This window comes from Schistocerca cancellata, chromosome 5 (genome assembly GCF_023864275.1).
Source record: "Schistocerca cancellata isolate TAMUIC-IGC-003103 chromosome 5, iqSchCanc2.1, whole genome shotgun sequence".
In the NCBI taxonomy this organism is placed as follows: Eukaryota; Metazoa; Arthropoda; class Insecta; order Orthoptera; family Acrididae; genus Schistocerca; species Schistocerca cancellata.
In genome coordinates this window covers 375,125,534-375,144,458 of record NC_064630.1, presented here as the reverse complement: position 1 = coordinate 375,144,458, position 18,925 = coordinate 375,125,534, and the positions used below count along the sequence as shown (strand labels likewise).

The window sequence follows — 18,925 nt, the reverse complement described above, 5'->3', positions numbered from 1 at the left end:
TTGTACATTTCATTTTTGAGATGATACTCGGGCAAAAATACAGAGCATCGAGGGCATGTGATCTTAATGGCCAAGGTGAAGTCTGTTTTTGATTTATCCAGCTTTGACTGTATGAGTGCATAAGGCATAATTTTATATCAGCTGAAAATGTGCCAGTGCCTCATCATGCGTGTACCACATTCTTCAATATTACACAAGCTAAGCTAGGACGACATGGGTGAAATTTGAATTCAATTAGATGGAACTTAATCAATTTACATTTCAGTCACATGTGTACTAACTAGGAGAACTGATAACCACACACTCACAATTTGTTCTTCTGTTTTTGTATGCTTTTGCATTGTCAGTTTTCACTGTTAATTGTGATACAGCCTGTATATTTATGAACAAAAATTTTTCACTAAGATTTTTTACAGATCTCAGGAACTATTTTAAACAGAAATGAATTGTTTCTTCTCTTAATATTTAGCACTAGAATAAGATTTAGACATTTATTTCTGTTACAGTTGAATGTCTACGTAGTACTTATTTAAAAAGAAAAGTCATCCTGTATCCACAATCACTAGGGTTAAATTTATTTTTAAAGGTCTTAAAAAAGAGGCCAGTTGGGCAGGGGGGAGGGGGGGGGGGCAAAATTATGTGTCACTTTTGTGGAATCAGTCCTGTTAGCAATGCCATCTGCAGGCCCACATAATGAGACATTTCTAGTTGCAAAGCAGACAAAATTATAGGTTTTTGCTAACTTATCCACTTGTCCCCTCAGCTTACTATCCACATGGGTCCTTAGGAACTTCATTCACAAAAACCTCATCGAATGTGTGTCCATTGACCTCGGGGGCCTCATACCTGTAAGTGATTTTCATCTATATTTGTGTTGAACAGCATAATATGAGTCTTTGTAGGATAAAGTGTTACCATGATTGCTTTGTATCAGTTATGATATCATTATTCTCCTGGCTGTGCCATGTACGAATGTGTTTGGATCCTTTATTGATAGACTAATGTCATCATAATTTTTGAAGAATCCTGCAGTTCTTGGATAAATAATTGATGTAGGTAAAAAGGAGGAGTATGCTAAGCACCAAACCATTGGGATACCATATTTAATGTTTACACATTTCAGAGTTGGTTTTATTTCTGTTGATAAATTATAAATGTGTCTCTCAGTTTTCGTTGGTAAGATAAGACTTTATCCATCAAGAGCTTGGGCAACTAGCAGCAGGTTCAGGGTGTGAGCACAGTATGTGACTCTATTGCAGCAGTTGTCCAGTCGATAGCAGTGGCCACGTGGTGGTAGGTGCACACTCTACCATTCTAGTTCACTAAGTTTAATTTTATGATTTACACAACTGAAGGCCTTAGCAAGATTACAGAAAATGCCAACAGCATAGTTTCAGTAGATTGCTACTCACCATAAGAGGATACACTGTGTCACGGACAGGAACAAGAAAAAGACGGCTACAATATTTAAGCTTTTGGACAAAGTCCTTCTTCTGGAGTAGGAAACACACAAACATTCACACAAACACAACTCAAACACTCCGTGTCTGACTACCTGTTATTTCATCCTGGACTTTCCATTGTCTGATTTTGTCCAGCAGCATAGTTTTTCACATTTAATTATCTCAGAGCAGCGTTTGTAAGATCATATATTTGTTTCTCAGTGGATAAGCCCCTATGAAGACCAAAAGTGTGCTGTTGTAAACAAATAGATTGTTCAATATTTTTATAAGCTACTTTCTAAAGAAAACTGAGAATGTGGGAGCAAGGGATATGAATTTGCAACTAAAAGTCACTTACTTGTCTCCACTTCTGTAAATTAGTGTTACTCCGACATACTTCGGCCTTTCAGAAAATGCTCCTTAACTCATTGACTGGTTACAAATATTAGTCAAGTAAGATGCTACCAAGTCTGCAGAAGATTTTGCTACTTCAACTGAAATACCATCATAGTTAGAAGAGTTATTGCTTTTGAGAGAAGTAATCATTTTTGTGATCTCTTTGGCAGTTGGTCTGGATAAAGTGATGTCTGATGGTGGAGTTATCAGTGCCTGCTTAAGTAAGTCTAATGGATGTGATTTCAAATGTTCATTTTTGTACCTGTGTTTACAGCTATTGTTTGGTAGAATTCACTGAATTTAGTGGCCAATATTTGAATTTAACATCGTACTTGTTGTTACTATTGTCATCAGGCAGTTCAGTATCATTTTTGATGGATTTATTTGTTTCATAGTCTAGAATGACCCACATTTGATTGGGTTTGTTCTTGAAGCTTTCATTCTTTTGTACATAATACATGATATTATTTGTGTACTGGAATTCATAAACAATTTACAATGAATGTATTTCAGCATTAATGGTTTATGAGCGTATTGGCGAAAATTTTGATTTTTTTTTTTTTTTTAAATTTTAGATCAATACTTTTAGTCATAATAATGTCGCAAATTTTCACATTCACGAAACATCCTAACCAGGGTTTCCCCAAATGAATTTTTCCTGCAATTTCCCTATTTCCAGACAAGTTTTAGCATTTTTCCCTGACAGATTTTGAGATCTCAAGGGTAAGTAAAGACATAAGTTGACAAAAATTGTAAGGATTTCTGTATTTCTCTCCCATGTGAGTAAAACTAACATCAACATCTTTTGTAATGAAATATTTTTAGATGGGGAAAGCAAGCCAAATGGTATATGTGTTTCATTAAGACCACTGTTATGTTTTTCAATAAAATGAAACGCATCTGGTGACAAAAATACACATTTCCTTGGAGTTGCAAGAAAGATTCAGATTTAAAACACCTTCACTGATTTCAGAAATAACTTCAGAATAAAGCAGGCCTCTTGAAAGAAGTGTAGAAGGCAATGAAGAGTTGTGTAAACCAACAATATAGGTGACCGCCAATAAAATGTTGGTTCTGCTATGTTCGTAATTGTTGATTATTACCCACTGTGTTATGTCTATTATTTTACAGGTATTGTGTGATTTTTCTTTTGAGAAATATGTGACTATAGTGTACAAACTGCCAGAATTTTTTTCTTCTTGTCGTCCATAGTTTCTAATATATAAACTACTTTTGAAGTTCCAAAATTTAGTACAATAAATGTCTACAAAACACCACCGTACAATGTACTTGCGGTGAGACAGTCACAATTCCTGAAATCCATTGCCCGTGGCCTCTGGCCTGCTGAGGAGCACCTCGGTCTTGGGTCCATGGATAAACCACAAGAATCCCCCGCATTATGCCACACACAAACAACCTGGTCTCCGGACAGATTGGTGAGACTAGAAGAACACGGTCTGCACATTAGTGGGAAACAATGGGCTTCAGATCGGCAGGCCTAGTCCATTAGGGATACCCACAGAAATGGCCTGCAGTTTTGGCCCGTCGCAGAAATCAACTCTTTTGAGCAGTTATTCACATGTCACAAACAGCATGTTGATGAAATGAGACCGCAGTGATATATCCATGCAACAGATTACTTGCGCAAATACTCTAAGAATCAATACTAATGAGGATAGGTAGCAACACAGCGTAAAGAGTCTACTGAGCCGCAGACAGGCACATAGAAAAGACAATCACACTCTCACAAATAAATTTTCAGCCATAGCCTTTGTCAAAAATGAGAGCACGCACAAATTCACACAATCACTCAGGCACAACTCATGCACATGACTGCCGTCACCGGCCACTGTGTCAACTACCTCTGAGAATCAAATCCAAACAAACAACTTCTCATGCTTCCCTGCCTCTCATTGGCAGCTACTAGGCTAGGGGCAAGAAGTGGTGGCAGCACTGACTACAAGCTGAGGGGAGTGGTAGGAAGAGGAGAAGCAGTAAGAATGGGGGATTAGGAAAGCAGCGCATGTTCTCAGCTGTGCCCCGCCAGCGACAATGCATGACATATCAGTAAACCAACCATTTCATCTACTGAGACAAAAATGAGATTTTTCCAGCTTTTTTTCCAAATTTCCCTGATATTTCCTTGATTTCCCTGACATGTTCGAAATTCTGTGATAATCCCTGATTTCCAGTATGTGTGGCAACACAGCTAATACTATTTTGAATGAACAGACTGACCTAAAAAAGTTAATTAAAAATTTCACCAGTATCCTCATTTTAACATTTAGTTCTGAAGTACATTCCTTTGTTTAGAAATTCTGTTAACATAGATAACAGGATTAAGAAATTACATTACATAATCTATGAAATAAACAACTAAATCAATATCTTTGGATGTTTAGCACATCTCTGTGTACATAGATAATTAAGTGGCTGTTACTGGCAAAAGTCTTTGGCACATGCTAAGAAACCAGTGTACAGGGTGGTCAGAAACAGTCTGGGAAGCTTTTAAGGATGTTACTAAGCAATAATTGTGAAGAAAAAGTTTTTGTACTTCCACTGTGTCTGATTTAATTAGAATCGAATTGGCCAATCAGGATGTTGTGTGCACAAATTCCAGTAGCCCGCCAGATACAATTAACGTCAGCTGTGCTCATAGCATATATAACAGCACACAAGACTGCTCAAACATTGGCTCAGTGGCTCGGGTTAAAAAAGTCACAGTGAGCTCAGAGAATCTTGACCCTTGTAGATCAGAGATATAAGAGATTAATATGGCTTTAGTAAACTGCAGGGGCATCCAAGGAAAGATCCCAGAATTAGTATCGCTTACTGAAGATTATAATGCACAGACAGTATTGGGAACAGAAAGCTGGTTGAAACCATCCTTCAATGACACCGAAATCCTAAGTTCAGATTGGAATATTTATTGAAAGGATAAGTTAGTCGCCAGTGGTGGTGGCATGTTTATTGCAGTAAAAAATTTGATAAAATGTAGCGAGTTTATCATGGATTCTGAATGTGAATTAATCTGGGTGAAACTGAGTATCAAAGAACGGTAAAAAATGGTGATCGGATGCTTTTATAGACAACCTGGGTCAGGATCCGTAGTTGTAGAGCACGCCAGACAGAATTTGCAGAATATCATTAGTAATTTTCCTGATCATGCTGTTGTAATATAGAGTGACTTCAAGTTGCCAGGTATATATTGGGAGTAGTATGCCATTAAAACTGGTACCAGAGACAGGGATTTGTGTGGTATTGTTCTCGATGTGTTGTCTGAAAATTACCTTGAGCAGATAGTTAGAGAACCAACTCATGAGGGCAACTTCTTAGACCTCCTGGCAACAAACAGACCTGAACTTATCGAATCAGTGATCATAACGCTGTGATAAAATCTATGATGATGGGTCCTACAAGGAATGTTAAGAAAGGTAGGAAGATATATTTGCTCAGTAAGGGTGACAGGATACAAATTTCAGAATATCTCAGCAGTCGGCATGAAATATTTAGTGATGAGGACGAAGGTGTGGAGAACAAATGGAAAAAATTCAAAGGCATCGTTCAGTATGTCCTAGACAAGTGTGTTCTGAGTAAGGTTTTAAGATCCATCATGGTTTAATAGCCATGTTAGAAAAGTACTATGTAAACAAAGAGCACTTCATCTCAGATTCAAGAGAAGTAAAAACCTGTCTGACAAACAAAAGCTGAACAAAGCGAAAATGAGCATAAGGAGAGCAATGAGAGAAGCACCGAAACGGAAGATAACAGTGAGAAGGCCGAATACTGAATATGGTCTTTCAAAGTTGTTTCATTGCAAAAGATCGTGACACTGTCCCTCATTTCAATCGTCATATGAATGTTGAAATGGCAGATATTGAGATAACTGATCGCAGAACTGAAAAGCAGCTACAACCACTTGATAGTGCATCAGGACCAGATGAGATACCTATAAAATTCTATAAAGATTCTGTGAAAGAACTTGCTCCCCTTCTAGCAGTAATTTATAGTGGATCACTTGAGCAACGAAAGGTACCTAACAACTGGAAAAAAGCGCAGGTCATTCCCATTCTTAAGAAAGTTCATAAGACAGATCCACACAATTATAGATCTATAGCATTGATGTCAATCTGCTGTAGAATTATGGAAAATGTTTTATGCTCAAGAATTATGACTATTTGAAAATGAACATCTCCTCTATAAAAACCAACATGGATTCCGCAAACGAGATCCTGCAAAACTCAGCTCGCTGTTCCTCTATGAGATCCACAGTGCAATGGACAATGGCACTCAGGTTGATTCTGTGTTCCTGAATTTCAGTAAGGCATTTGACACTGCCCTGCATTGCCGTTTAATGAAAAAAATAAGAGCTTACGGAGTATGAGAGTGGACTTGGGACTGAATTCAAGACTGTTTTGCAGATGGAACTCAACACTTCGCTCTTAACGGGACAAAATAGACCGGTGTAAAGGTAATATACGGAGTTCCACAGAGAAGTGTGACAGGACCGTTGCTGTTTACAATATATATAAATGATCTAGTAGAAAGCGTCGGATACTCTTTAAGACTGTTCACAGATTGTAACACCAGAAATGCATATCCTCCTATTTCCATCTATTGTACTATAAATTTTTTTCCTTATTTTGTCACCTGAAGATATGACATTTCCATCTCTTTATATATTGTAATTGTTTGTATATATATATATATATATATATTTATGCATTTATGTCAATGTATAATTGGTTTGTTTTGTAAATATTATTTGTATTTTTACGCTGGGTCTTGCCTGGGTAAAACTATGCTACCGAATGATTACATCGATAGGTCGTGTGGAGAACCAAAGTGTTTACGATCTTTGAGAGTGTTAACTCTGCCGCGTGGAGTGCAAGCGGAGGGGAGTCTGGCTGGAGTAGGGCGGTGGAGCATGTGTGTTGTGTGATGCTCCCGCGAGTTGCCGCACTTTCGGGGTTTGGTAGCATGTAATTGCGCTCGACTTGCTATGATAGTTTCTGACACGATGTCGCGGATGGGAAGCATTAGCTGGCGCACATCAAGAGCCCGTTTCGTCTGGTAACCGTGTCGAGAAGAAGGTGCGCCAACATCCAGCTTCTGCAACAGTGACGGCCGACAATGAGTGACTGTCGCCACCTCCTCGATCGACGACTTCAAACCTTCAATCAATCAACAAGGAAGACTAAAAGCACGTAAAGTTTTAGAACTGTATGGCAGACCTCAGCTTTTCAAACTGTCACATCAAAATTACAGCAACTTAGCATGAACCTTTGTTGCTCATTGTCCCAAATGCATTACCAAGCAGGGTCCCTTCCTTTTCCGAAATGATCCCGAGTGTCATTGAAATTCAAACGCCAACATTAAAATAATATCATTCCATTTCACTGCTTTGATTCCAAAGTTCAGTTAAGGTATTCATAGCTGGCTACAATATTTAGATTACACAAGCATAAATTAAGAGTGTGAGTTTTGTTACCATATTTTAGCTTACCTGCGACTGCTGCTCAGCTTGGTACGTACTAAATTTTACTATTGTTAATTGTTCAGGATCATTTAATTCAAGTTCAGAGTTAAATCTCTTATTTCTAAATTGCATAGATTCAAGTAGCTTTTGAAATGATTGTTGAGGTAGCCCAAGACTAACCTTATTTTATTGAATTTCGTAGTGCGTCAGAAACAAAGTTCACTATTAATTTCAGTCACTAAATTAACTTTCAACTTTCCAGTTTTATTAATTCTTTTGCTAAATTAAGTCAGAGTGTAGCGAAATTTATTACTTCTGACAAACATTCAGTTTTCACACAGCATGTGTCAACCTTCAGTTGCCACGCTATTAGTGCTAATTATATGTGCATTAATCTTTCATTTTCAGTTATTATAGTAGTTGTCCATAGGACTGGTGACCATAATTTCCCCCAAATCTCAAATCTCTAATTAACACCAGCTAATTGTTAACATAACGACTGCACATTTGCTTTCTTTATTAACTTTACCCCTTTTCAAAATTAATTTCCACCAGTTTCATTTGCATTTTTCCTTTCATTTAGATGTAACCCTTTCCTCCCTCTTTACCGACAGATTAACTTCGGTGACGATTGCTCATCCCAAATTTCCATTAGGTACACACGGTTTAATTTTTACTGTCATTAAGGTCGTTAAGTGAGGGGGAGGTTACACGTGGCGACCTGGTGACAGGACAATCTTCGGATTTGAGGTTGTTCTGGATACGAATTTTGCATTGCGCAAATCTCGTAACAAAGTATTGGTTATAAACAGGTCGTTACATCAGCGAGAATAAGTAGTGGGATGAATCCTAATTAGATTTGAGATTTGTCATTTATATTGAAAACTTGTAAAATGAGTGAAGGCAACAATTACCAGAATTTGGTAGACTTGGGTACGGAACAATCGGTCGAACAGTGGGAAACGCGCACCGCGGAACCCATTGTTCAGGGGCAGGCGGCTAGCATGAAAGACGCGACCGCCAAAACGCAACAAAGAGCAGAAATGGAATTCCAAACTTTAGAAAATGTTTGGGAAACGGAAGTGAAAATAAAATCTGAACCCCTTGATGAAGAATACGGGGGGACATATATAGAGGAACCAGCTACGGAAGTAAAACCGGTAGTTTCCGGGAATTTAACTGATTTATTGAATGTTTTGATTAACAAAATGAAGAGTCAATCGGCAGAAATTAAAGCTCAGTCTGAAAAAATTGACAGGAAGCTAGACAATCAGAACAAAGCTATTAATGTTGCCACAAAAGTTGATAAAATCATGGAAGATATTGTTGTGATTAATACCGAAATCGGTAATCTTAAACAGGAAATGATAAGCGTTCAGGCAGAAATTGCGAGCATAAATACTCGTTTTGATTCTGAAATTAGCAGAATCGAGAAAAGTGTAGGAGAAGCAGTTGCTCCGATCATCGAGAATAAGGTGATGGAACAAATTCAATTAGTGAAAAAAGAGGATCAACAGAATGTGGAAACTTTAAAGGCTTTAGTATCCGAGGTAGATACTAAAGTGAGGAAGCAGGCTAATACCTGTGAAGAGAAAAAGAGGGAAGTGGAAACGCTTGCGACAACCACTTGCCAAGTTATTATGAGAGTGTCGGAATTAGAAAAGAAACTTGACGAAAAACAGAGCTATGTGCCAATCTGTGCACAAAGTTCGGAATTGTTGACAAAAGAGGAGCGGTATACATGTGACAGATTTCATTAAAAATTGTGAAAGAGTTTTACCCAGATCATGGACTAATGAGAGAAAAATTAATGCGGTTATTGATGTGTTGGCTGGTGATGCCAAGCGTTGGGGCTTAAACCTCAACATCACAAACCTGACTTTCGACAAGTTTAAAAATTTGTTTCTGGCTGAATACTGGTCAGAGCAAAAACAACAAAGAGTCTGGCACGAATTTGTCGTATTGAGGCCTCTCGATGTCAATTCGCATGGCGCAATGAAGGAGTTTTGTGAGGGCTGGATCCGCAAGTTGGAATATTTGCGTGATCGCCGCACAGAATCGGAAATAGTCTGGGAACTCTACAAGAAGCTTCCAGATGATACAAAATGCTACGTAGGACGCAATTACAGGACAATCAATGATTTCCTGGAGAGAGTTGAGGACGAGGACAATTGGCACAATAATAGCGATAATGGTAGAGGTCGTGGTAACAACAACTGGTACCACAACAACGATAACCATGGGAATAATGTATACCGCAACCTTGGCCGCAATAACAATAGTGGTTCGGGCTGTAATGACAATTGGTACAATGCAAATAATAACAGGAGTGACGGAAACCAGTATACTAGTGTGATACGGGCTTCGCAGAATGGTAACAATGCCAGAGGGTGTGATCAGCCGCCTCAGCAGCATCCGGGGAGCGTATATGCTGGGACGAGACAGGGAAACCATTAGCCGTGCCTGTGAGGGGCCGACCAGGCGTGGTGAAATTTTGGCGGCCCAATCATCATCATCATCATCATCTTGGACAGTTTCCAGCCACTGGCTGGGTCTGTCGGGAACACAAGCCTCTCCATCGTGTTCTGTCTTTCCACCATTCCCCCTCTTCCACCTTCGTCCAGTTCTCTCCTCTTCTCGTCACACATTCCTTCACTCCCTTCACCCATCTATCTCTTGGTCTTCCTCTGGGCCTCTTCCCCTCCAGTTGCAGATCAAACATCCTCTTAGGAATTCTTCCCTCATCCATTCTCTTCATGTGTCCATACCACTGCAGTCTTGATTTTTCTATCCTGTCCTGTACTGGTTCCTCCTTTAGTCTTTCCCTCACATACTCATTTCGCAATCTGTCTCGTCTTGTTACACCCAACCTGCTCCTCTGGAACTTCATTTCGCTAGCCTGTATTCTACTTTTGTCGCTTTTGTGCATTACCCATGTCTCACTTCCGTATGCCAATATGGGGACAAAGTAGGTTCGGTATATAATTCCCTTGGCGGCCCAATAACAGTAGAAAACTGAGGTGTCGTCGTTATGAAAATTCCCTATAGAATAATCAACGGCAGGAGAGTGTGCCAGTGTTAGGAGAAAGGAATGCGCCCACAAGTAGTAGATCAGTTGTAGACATGGCAGTGGAAAATACATTCACTGTCAGTGAGAACAATTTAAGTAGTGTTCCGGAAATCGATTATAAACTGGCAGCTGTAACACCCACAGCGGAACTGGAGATTGAGTTTAAGAATGATTCGCAATTGTTGAGAGAAGATCCGATGTCGGATAACACGTCCGTCATCGAGTGAGGGGATGCAGAGAGGGATGAGGTCTGGTTAAGGCAGTTCGGTCATTTATAAGATGAACTAAGAGATTATAGGGGCCTGTACAGGAGAAGTGTTGATGGGGAGCGCAGGCAGGATTTGCTGCATCTCGTCCTGCAGGAAGATAGTGGTTGTGAAGTGATAGAAAGTTCTGGCCCTAACTGGCAGACTTTACCAAAAGTAGTTGGTGTTAATGGGGAGCACGAGCAAGATTCATCATGGTTCATCCCACAGGAGTTTGATGTTGAAGTAGTAATGGAAAGTTCTGGCCCTAACCGGCAGACCTTACTGAAAGTTATAGTGGTAGAAGTAGCCGACCCATCCGACGCAAAACTCCAGTTTAAACATTGCGAGAGTATTAAGGAGAAAGATTACGAGAATTTTAGTGATAGCCGGACACGATTGGTAGAAAAGCACGTAGATTACAGCGTGTATGAGGTTAGAGCTGACGTTATACGGTCGGACGATGGCAGTGTGGGTTGCGCAGATCCAGAGGAAGTAATTCCAGATACTACTGGGCACATTCCTCCAGGTAGATTGGCAGATGAGATCAATCTGACCAAAGAGGAATCAATGAAGGTGACAATTAGTGAACTGATAGCAAAGCAACACTCACTAGTTGATGAATTACAGGAAAAGGTTTCGGTATTGGAGGCGAAGCTACAGACTAAGCCTCAGGACAAACATGTTGAAATTAAAACTGTATGTGAACAGAGGCGGAAAAAGCCGCCAGATAAGCAGGATTTAGGAACAAAGCCAGATGGTTTTTTCTGGAATGACCTGGATATAGACGAGGATTTATTGTGGGAAAATAAAGAAACAGTCGAGGATAAGTGTAGACAGATAGTAGTGTCTGTTAATATGCACGTTCTACAACTAAACGTGTTGATTGACACCGGTGCAGAATTGAGTGCTGTATCTGGGAAAATATTTGAGTTACTGAAAGACAGACCCGGCATCATAGTTATGCCAGTAACAGGAGTGAAAATTATCGGTGCTACTGGGAAGGCCAGTAAACCGGTCACAAAACAGATTTTTGTCAACTTCGAGATACGTGGGGCACGATTTGAACAAGAGTTTGTCGTTGTGCCTGACTTAACTACGGAAGTAATTATCGGGTTAGATTGGCTATTAAAGTACCGTGCAGTGCTTAACTGCGAAAGCAAAACTTTGACATGTATGTCACAAGATAAAACAATAGTAGCCAGTTTTGACGAGGCGGGAGACAGTGTGCGTTGGCAATACCAGCCTATACACATTGTGAACTGGCCGGATGCCATTGACGTAGGCATGAATTTGAACTACTGTAATGCGAGGAATCTCAGCATTGACAATAGTGTAGAAAGTGAATTGGAAAGTATTGTAGATGACAGAAGTAAAAGTTTAGTGGAAGAGATAATCAAATTCCCTCCACGGATTGACATTAGTATTGGTGTGAAAAAAGATCATTTGCGAGAAATAATGAAGCTAAAAGCCGATGCTCGCATATGTTGTCATGACGCTAAAGCGCATTTTGCTAAGTTTGCAATCGGAGACTTAGTACTTGTAAAAGTTCATGAGAATTAGAGTGAGATAGATAATGAAATCTCTAAATTTAAGTTTGTTTATAATGGACCATATAAAGTAATTGGTATACCTCATACAAATGCTTATTGCTTAAAGTATCCAAGCTCTGGAAAACTATTAGGTATACGTAACATTGTAGACTTGAAATTGTACCAACCAAGGATTGATTAATACCACAGAATAGGTAATTTGTAAAGTATGTCAATATAGAGTGTAGGATTTACGGATTTGCTAGGTTGCCATGCTTTTGCCTGACCAAGAGGTCATTAAAGTAGTTGTAATTAATAAGTAATTAATTTTGACTAAATGATTTAAGAGTAACTGATTATTAATCAATTGAAAAATCCAAGCTGCTAGTTTAAGTTTTCAGCTGAGTCTCAGTAGATAAAGGAATGTAAATATGATTTTGTAACTAGCTTAAGATTTCATAAATATGTGCTCTACTAGTCATTGCCGATGTACTTAGATGCTGTTTTAAGTTTCAGGCTAGTACATGTGTGTGATGATGGACAGTGTTGAGTTATCCACTGTGATAGTGTTAATGGACTTCTTGAGATTACTTGGGAGTGAGTTTTTCCGAAAGAATTCAGTGAAACAGACGTTCTGGAAATGCCGTTACAGAGACGAGTGAGATCAAGCATGCTGCACAGGTGGGCGCAACAATAGTGGCGAGGCAGAGCCACTGTCGGCTCTTGTGCTGCTGTCGGCATTCTTTGTACTTGCGGGTACGAAAGGCGGAGTAGTTTTTCTTCCCGGACAGCTGATGTGAAAGAATTCTACTGTCAATATTTATGTCTTTTTCGATCTGCTGAATATTATTTTCGTGTTTAGCATTAAGTGGACTCTCATGGCGAGAATATTAATTATGAAAAGGTTACATAAAAATGTGTATTCTATGTAATTAATTATTAATTCGTGTATTTTGATCTACCTGTTTTTATGACCATGTACTCGATTAATTTTGTAAATAGTATTCCATTTCTTGATAGTGTTACGAATTTTAATGATTTTAGAATATCTAAAGCATTTTCTATGTTTTCTATTAATTTTAATATGTTGTCAACCTGTTTTATTTTGTGCAAGATGACAGAGTGGAATAAGATTAGGAGTGTCTTCACTCAATTATTATGGTCTAAAAATTGATTTATGGTTAATTAGACGAATGCTAAATTTTGTTGATGTTTTGAGCATATGCATTTCTGCTGTTTCTTTTTTTGGGGCATTTTCTGAGTCTGTTTAGGTTACACGAACATCCTCAGACAATGTGGGGCACATGTAATGCCGGAAATGCATATCCTCCTATTTCCATCTATTGTACTATAAATTTTTTTCCTTATTTTGTCACCTGAAGATATGACATTTCCATCGCTTTATATATTGTAATTGTTTTACTGTTTGTATATATATATATTTCTGCATTTATGTCGATGTATAATTGGTTTGTTTTGTAAATATTATTTGTATTTTTACACTGGGTCTTGCCTGGGTAAAACTATGCTACCGAATGACTACATCGATAGGTCGTGTGGAGAACCAAAGTGTTTATGATCTTTGAGAGTGTTAACTCTGCCGCGTGGAGCGCAAGCGGAGGGGAGTCTGGCTGGAGTAGGGCGGTGGAGCATGTGTGTTGTGTGACGCTCCCGTGAGTTGCCGCGCTTTCGGGGTTTGGCAGCATGTAATTGCGCTCGACTTGCTATGATAGTTTCTGACACGGTGTCGCGGATGGGAAGCATTAGCTGGCGCACATCAAGAGCCCGTTTCGTCTGGTGACCGTGTCGAGAAGAAGGTGCGCCAACATCCAGCTTCTGCAACAGTGACGGCCGACAATGAGTGACTGTCGCCACCTCCTCGATCGACGACTTCAAACCTTCAATCAATCAACAAGGAAGACTAAAAGCACGTAAAGTTTTAGAACTGTATGGCAGACCTCAGCTTTTCAAACTGTTGCATCAAAATTACAGCAACTTAGCATGAACCTTTGTTGCTCATTGTCCCAATTGCATTACCAAGCAGTGTCCCTTCCTTTTCCGAAATGATCCCGAGTGTCGTTGAAATTCAAACGCCAACATTAAAGTAATATCATTCCATTTCACTGCTTTGATTCCAAAGTTCAGTAAAGGTATTCATAGCTGGCTACAATATTTAGATTACGCAAGCACAAATTAAGAGTGCGAGTTTTGTTACCATATTTTAGCTTACCTGCGACTGCTGCTCAGCTTGGTACGTACTAAATTTTACTATTGTTAATTGTTCAGAATCATTTAATTCAAGTTCAAAGTTAAATCTCTTATTTCTAAATTGCATAGATTCAAGTAGCTTTTGAAATGATTGTTGAGGTAGCCCAAGACTAACCTTATTTTATTGAATTTCGTAGTGCGTCAGAAACAAAGTTCACTATTAATTTCAGTCACTAAATTAACTTTCAACTTTCCAGTTTTATTAATTCTTTTGCTAAATTAAGTCAGAGTGTAGCGAAATTTATTACTTCTGACAAACATTCAGTTTTCACACAGCACGTGTCAACCTTCAGTTGCCACGCTATTAGAGCTAATTATATGTGCATTAATCTCTCATTTTCAGTTATTATAGTAGTTGTCCATAGGACTGGCGACCATAATTTTCCTCAAATCTCTAATTAACGCCAATTAATTGTTAACGTAACGGCCGCACATTTACTTTCTTTATTAACTTTACCCCTTTTCAAAATTAATTTCCACCAGTTTCATTTGCATTTTTCCTTTCATTTAGATGTAACCCTTTCCTCCCTTTTTACCAACAGATTAACTTCGGTGACGATTGCTTATCCCAAATTGCCATTAGGTACACAAGGTTTAATTTTTACTGTCATTAAGGTCGATAAGTGAGGGGGAGGTTACAAGATGATGCAGTTGTCTATACCAAAGTAGCAACAGCAGAAGATTGTAAGAATTTGCAGAACAACCCGCAGAGCATTGATGACTCGTGCAGGCTCTGGCAGTTGGCCCTGAATGTAAATAAATGTAACATATTGAGCATGCATAGGAGAATAAATCCACTACTGTACAGCTACACTATTGATGACAAACAGCTGGAGACAGCGTCTGCTGTAAAATATCTAGGCATAACTATCCAGAGCAACCTTAAGTGGAATGACCATATAAAATGGATAGTGGAAAAGCGGATACAAGACTCAGATACATCGGAAGAATCTTAAGGAAATTGAACTCATACATGAAAGAAGTGACTTATACGCCACTTGTTCACTTGATTCTTGAGTATTGTTCATCCATCTGGGATCCCTATCAGGTTGGACTGATAGAGGAGATAGAGAAGATCCAATGAAGAGTGGTGCGTTTCATCATGGGATCGTTTAGCTGGCGAGAGAGTGTTACGGAGATGCTTAACAAACTCCACTGGCAGACATTACAAGAGAGACGTTGTGCATCACAGAGAGATTTACTATTGAAATTTCAGGAAAGCACTTTTCTGGAGGAGTCAGACAACATATTACTTACCCCCCCCCCCCCCCTCCTCCCCCACATACATCTCACATATTGACCACGTGGAGAAAATTCGAGAAGTTAGAGCCGATATAGAGGCTTACCAACAATCATTCTTCGCACGCACTATTCGCGAGTGGAACAGGGTTCGAGGGATTGGATAGTGGTACTGAAAGCACCCTCTGCCACATATCATTTTGTTGCTTGTGGAGTATGATGTAGATGTAGATTTGTGACACTATCTCTGGTGGCCATTTGAATTTGTGCACACAATGACCTGATTGACTAACTTCAATGTTAATTAACTTGGAAATGGTGTAACATATTGAAGTTTTTTCTTAACAATGATTTCCCAGCACAACCTTTCCTCTGACACACTTACAAGTTTTCCAGACTGTTTCTGACCAACCTGTATAACACAAGTTATATTATGTGAATAAGCAGCTGCCATATTAAGTGATAGGAAATACTGTGCACAAGTTATAAATGTCTTTTGAAAGGTATTTTTTCTCCTTTGAAGCTGCAGAGCATCACTTGTGCAAGACACAGTGAAGAGTTTTGAATACTGTTTGTAGTGGCTCATAGTCCTCTTTATTAAATGAAGCTCTCTCTTTCTGAGATAAGACACTCTGATTGTAAATGTTTCAAAATGATAGCCCCTGACCTGACGTTAAGGAGAACTGGATTCATAGTGTTAGAACATTTTTAGTCATCTAACATGATTCTTATAATCCTGTAAAATTCTACTTTTACCTTCTTAGCTAAGGCTAATTGATTGGATAGTTTATTGCTGCTATTTGATCATTACTGTTAGATAAATCATTCATTATGGCCACTGCCACTATAGGAGTATGCATAACAACACAGCTCACAGTACCTGAAGAAGATGACTGAGTAGATTGTCAAAATATAGTATGACGAAAAATGGAACCAACAATGCAGCTGGTCACTCAAGAGTAATAAATGTTCTAAATTGTTCTCTATTGAGTACAGTTCCTGTGTGCCATTCACATAAAATTTATTGTTCTAATTACACCAAATGCATACTGTGAAGGGAAGAGCTGTTATACACAGCAGTAGGCACTTTTCATTGATGAAAATTGCCATTAGATACACGCGGTTTAATTTTTACTGTCATTAAGGTCGATAAGTGAGGGGGAGGTTACAAGATGATGCAGTTGTCTATACCAAAGTAGCAACAGCAGAAGATAGTAAGAATTTGCAGAACAACCCGCAGAGCATTGATGACTCGTGCAGGCTCTGGCAGTTGGCCCTGAACGTAAATAAATGTAACATTTATTTACATTTATTTTCATTGATTAAAAGTGCCTACTGCTGTGCACTTTACATAAATATGTAATATGGCTGTTTGTAAGAGATAGTGTGGGCAACTTCTCTGCATATAAGACCATGTATTACCCAAAATGTTCATTTCCTTCCACTAACAATGACAACTGTAACTGACCAGGCAATATATTTTTCACTTACAGGTACATTTATTTTCGCTTGGGCAACTAGCAGCAGGTTCAGGGTGTGAGCACAGTATGTGACTCTATCGCAGCAGTTGTCCAGTCGACAGCAGTGGCCACGTGGTGGTAGGTGCACACATACAGAGCTGCCAGATAAGTATGCTCTGTTGCCGGGTCTACTTCTGCCTTGAGGCCGGACTCTTGTGAGGCTGATGGTTGTACTGATGACGAGGGTGATGCCTGCTTTCCAGAGCGCTTCTGCCGACCTGAAAAAGGCAGGATAGAAAACAATTAATGTGAAGCTCAACAGAGATTGGGTCATAGGATTGATACACAGAAATGCAGCCCTGCATTGCTTTTGTTAATTTGTTATACAATAATGGAACAAAGGCTTTGCACATATGATGACTTTTCTTGAGACAGAACAATTCAATATGGATTTTGCAAGCATCAGTTATGTGAAATCCAGTTGTTCTTTTCATTACTTTCGATGTAGGTCACTGCATGAAGCCGTGAAGAATTTAGTGTTTGTATTGTGTATCAAATTGAGGGACAAGTTTACTCCTGTTGAATAGCTCTGCAGGCCCCAACAGAGTTAATGTTTACAGCCCATGAACAGACTACTGCCAGCAATATCAAATGCACTCATTGTTGAGTAGTTTCAACAATAGTCTGAATAAAATTACTTGATAATTGAAGTCTGTCACTTGCAACTACAGTGCCGCCACATCTGCTGCTGCCTACCACTCAGTTATAGGCAACACACAAACATGGTGGATAACTGCACAAATGCTGTTAATGTGTAATTTCGAGCAATTTTGGAAATGGCCGCCACGATGTATGATGGAAACAGGAGATGCTCTGTCAACAGCTGACTTTGAGTGACCAATGACTAAACTGCAGCAGAAGGTACATTTTATAATCCTGAATTTAAACTCATGTCCTAACCTAACCACCTCGTTTTGTGTAATGTATACAAGAAAACAGTGATCAATAATCTGTGACAGAACTAAAATAAGTATCACTTTGTTCATGGCATTTAAGGCTAATCTCTATAAGCAAACTCAAGATAGAAAAATTTCATAATATGTCTGTTTCCATAGCCATCTTCTGCAGCAAAATTTCAGTTTCAGCAGTAAAAGAAAACTGTAATTTCTCACTGTCATTGTTTACCTGGAACTATACCCACATTGGATACAGGGGGTGAACAGTCCTGGTTGGCACTTAAGTTGCTAATTACAGGTTACACAAGCAGATCCCAACCAAAAAAAGAATGACAGGGAGAAAAATAAGAGCACACAAGAAAAGTCAATACGATGACGAGAATGGCACACCAAAGGATTAGAAATAAAAAAATTACATTTAAACCAATTAAATGAAAAAAAGGTAAAGTCTTTCGATCAGATGTAGAAAAATAAGAAATTTTGCTGCATTTGGTGGGATTTGAACCTATGACTTCCATGCGTCAGGTTTATACGTTAATCACTATGCTATGTTATTACACTGCAGAAAGTTGTATTTATGAGTCTGGTGACACAGTCGCAACGATTAATTGCAGCCTTAAAAAATTTGGCTTCATTAATGTTGTGTGAAATTTATGTAACGTAAGCCAATCTCTGTGATTAATCAGACTATAATGCAGGATACTGGCACCAAATCTACAGATCTGGTACTTCATGTTACCATTACTTCTCACCTTGCTGACCAAATACTGGCAATAAAGAATTCTTCCACTACTGTAATCTGAAGTGGCCAACTACTGAATTGGGTGCCACTGTAAAG

The 18,925-nt window shown here is 39.0% G+C and overlaps 1 protein-coding gene across 1 annotated transcript in view; it reads right to left on the bottom strand.

Annotated features, from left to right (window-relative positions):
• The window catches only part of LOC126187836 (uncharacterized), an 85,622-nt gene that overhangs the window by 23,788 nt on the left and 42,909 nt on the right, over positions 1–18,925 (bottom strand). Inside the window, exon 3 of the mRNA XM_049929139.1 lies at positions 17,163–17,409. Coding sequence (XP_049785096.1) covers positions 17,201–17,409 — 209 coding nt within the window. The 3' untranslated portion in view covers positions 17,163–17,200. The remainder of the gene's footprint in view (positions 1–17,162; positions 17,410–18,925) is intronic.